Here is a 2,828-nt window from a genome sequence, read left to right as displayed (position 1 = left end):
ATTTATATCCTCCACGCACCTCTTCTGTGAGTCTCTCCTTGCGTCGTCGCAGTTCCTCTAGTTTCTGCAGTGACTGTTTATAGTCGCAGTCAAGCATGGAGTTCTTCTTCTCCAGTTCTAACACCCTGTTCTCCACACGCAGTTTAGAGGAACGCTCCTCCTGCAGCTTCTGTTCCAGCTCTAGGTGAACACACACACACACAGACAGACATGTTAACCAGCCATAAAATCTTTGTTAAATGTTTTAGAAAACCAGCAATTTCTCAATCAAATCTCCTTGAATGTAGCTCTTGACTAAACCACCGACTCTAAACCTAAAACACTATATTCTCCACGTAAACTTTAAACTGTCAAGCTTCCTGTTTTAATAGGAAATATGGAAATAAACAAAAAAGTTAATTTCAATGGATCTTTAATCTCTTTAAACTCTCATACCCTTCACAGCCTCAGATTTTGCTCCTTCGATGGACTCGCTGATTTTGTTCTTGTCAGCAAGTCGAGCTTTTGTGGCCTTGTGTGCCGCCTCCTCCTGCTCCAAACCCTGCTGCAACATCTTCAGCTTATAGGTCATGTCAATCTGGTCATTGCTCTTCTCCTATTGGGTGCATAAAACGAGGGGGAGGGACATTAGAAGAGCGGTTGGACAAAAAATGCAATTAACAGTGAGTAAACCCCAGTAAATTAAGTCTGTAGCTTTCTAATAGCCATTTGTGTACAACATTATTTCAGCAGGGAATGCTGGGAATGATCAACACTGTGCGAGGAAGGCATTAATGACGTCTGAATCCACAACAGTAGCCTATAATGATGTCACAACTGTCTCAACAAGGGAGGGAGGGAAATGAGAATTACTTGTTTACCTTTTCCAGGTCTGTAAGCTTCTCCTGAAGTTGCCTCTTCTCCGTCTCAGCTTTAGATAGTGCCTGTCTCACCTGTTTCACTTCGTGGAGGTTTGGTCTATACGCATGACGCCTGTTCTCCACCTTACACGATGAATATTGTTAAGTGTGAAATGAACACACACATTCAAAACGGAGGATATGCACTTACCCTGTAGATCAGAGATAGTCTCAGAGCCCTGGGTTTGCTCTCGTTTCTCTGTGTCCAGCGCAGCCTGCAGGCAGATGTTCTCCCTCTCTAGCGTGAGCTTGTTGTTCTCTAGCATGCAGCATTTGTCCTGCAGTTCTCTCACGTGAGCCTCCAGCTGCTGCAGCTGTTTTGAGCTCTCTGTTTGAGATTTACGCAGTCGTGCAGCAGCATCAGATTCTGCCCGCAGTAACGCATTTGCCTCATCCAACTGCCGGAGAGAGAAAGAGAGAGTTTATAATGGGGACATGACACTGTTTCAAGGATCACTCTGTTACTTGATCACACATGAGAAAAACACATAGCCACGTGTTGCTCCAGGAAGACTGAATTTCTGGGAACTCTACTTTTAAGTAACTGAATGATGCTTTTAACAGATGCTGTATTAATCTGACTTAAGACTATGTGACAAAATGTCACAAGTATAAAATATTCACATAAATGTTTAATTTTCAAACCATTAAAAAAATACAAATGATAAATAAATATTTAAATATTTATTACATAATACACTTATTTATTATACATATATTAATTACAGTTTAAACATTTGGGGTTGTAAGTCTCTTTTACTCACCCAGGCTGGATTTATTTGATCAAAAATACAGTAAAAACAGTAATAGTGAAAAATGATTACAATTTAAAATAACTTTTCTATTTTAATATTTAAATAACTGTCTTCTGTATTTTAAAATGTAAATTATTCCTGGGATGGCAAAGCTAAAATTTCAGCTTCCATTATTCCAGTCTTCAGTGTCACATCATCATTCAGTTTTTTCAGGATTCTATGTGAACAGAAAGTTCAAATACCATTTTTAAATATTTTTAATATCACGTTATAATTGTCTTTACAGGCACTTTTGATCAATTTAATGCATCCTTGCTGAATAAAAGCATTAATTTCTTAAAAAAAGAAAACTTACTGACCCCCAATTGTTTGAACAGCTATATATGTATATGTATATGTATGTGTGTGTGTTTTTCTCTAACCCACAAACCTGTTTCTGCAGGTGGATGTTCTTCTCATTGGAGATGTGCGAGTTCTGTTTTTTCTTCTTCATTTCATCCAGCTGATCCCTCAGACTGTTCACTTCGTTCTCCAGGCAGCGTTTGCGGTCGGCTTCACTCTCTGCCCTGCGGTGACTCTCTACGCTCTTGTGCTGTAGGAGAGCTTTCTCTCTCTCCAACTGTCTCAGAGTCATCTCCAAACCTTTTCTGCTATTTATCTATAAACATAAGTGGTAAGATTACTGCATATTCCTGCATACAAATTGCTGAGATCTCAGAGATGAAACACCCACTCACTTCTTCATCAAGCTCTTTGGTGATCTTCTCTAGGCGGCTACAGTTGCTTCTGTATTTTTGCTCCAGCTCATCTTTGGCCTGCATTTCATTGTTGAGCTGCTCTTCTAGAGAGTGAAGTTTCTTCTGGAGCTGAGTGGAAAATAAAGCAATTTAATATAGTATAAATCTCTTAAATATATAAATTACCTAACTAGGGATTAATACACTACGCATCAATTTCTCTTCCCTTTGTGCTTTGCAGTTTTAACACGAAACGCTTACAATGTGCGCAGCCGGTGTGCAGAATGACGCCATGTTCCTTCAAGCACATCATTCTGCACACCGGATGCGCACACTGTAAGCGATTCGTGCTCATAGACTGTATAAAAACAGTTCGTGCTGCACTGTATTTGTTTTGTCCTATCGTATCTATCATATGTTGTTGCCTTATTAAAAAA

At 39.4% G+C, this 2,828-nt stretch overlaps 1 protein-coding gene across 1 annotated transcript in view; it reads right to left on the bottom strand.

Moving 5' to 3' along the window:
- Positions 1-2,828, bottom strand: part of LOC107588686 (rho-associated protein kinase 2-like) — a 68,001-nt gene that overhangs the window by 17,352 nt on the left and 47,821 nt on the right. Inside the window, exons 15-20 of the mRNA XM_016276897.1 lie at positions 2,392-2,520; positions 2,085-2,312; positions 1,022-1,297; positions 861-944; positions 436-595; positions 20-180 (exon numbers count right to left, since the gene is read on the bottom strand). Coding sequence (XP_016132383.1) covers positions 20-180; positions 436-595; positions 861-944; positions 1,022-1,297; positions 2,085-2,312; positions 2,392-2,520 — 1,038 coding nt within the window. The remainder of the gene's footprint in view (positions 1-19; positions 181-435; positions 596-860; positions 945-1,021; positions 1,298-2,084; positions 2,313-2,391; positions 2,521-2,828) is intronic.

The sequence above is a fragment of the Sinocyclocheilus grahami genome, unplaced genomic scaffold, assembly GCF_001515645.1.
Source record: "Sinocyclocheilus grahami isolate Dianchi unplaced genomic scaffold, SAMN03320097.WGS_v1.1 scaffold106.1, whole genome shotgun sequence".
NCBI lineage: Eukaryota > Metazoa > Chordata > Actinopteri > Cypriniformes > Cyprinidae > Sinocyclocheilus > Sinocyclocheilus grahami.
This window is presented reverse-complemented; position numbering and strand designations above follow the sequence as displayed.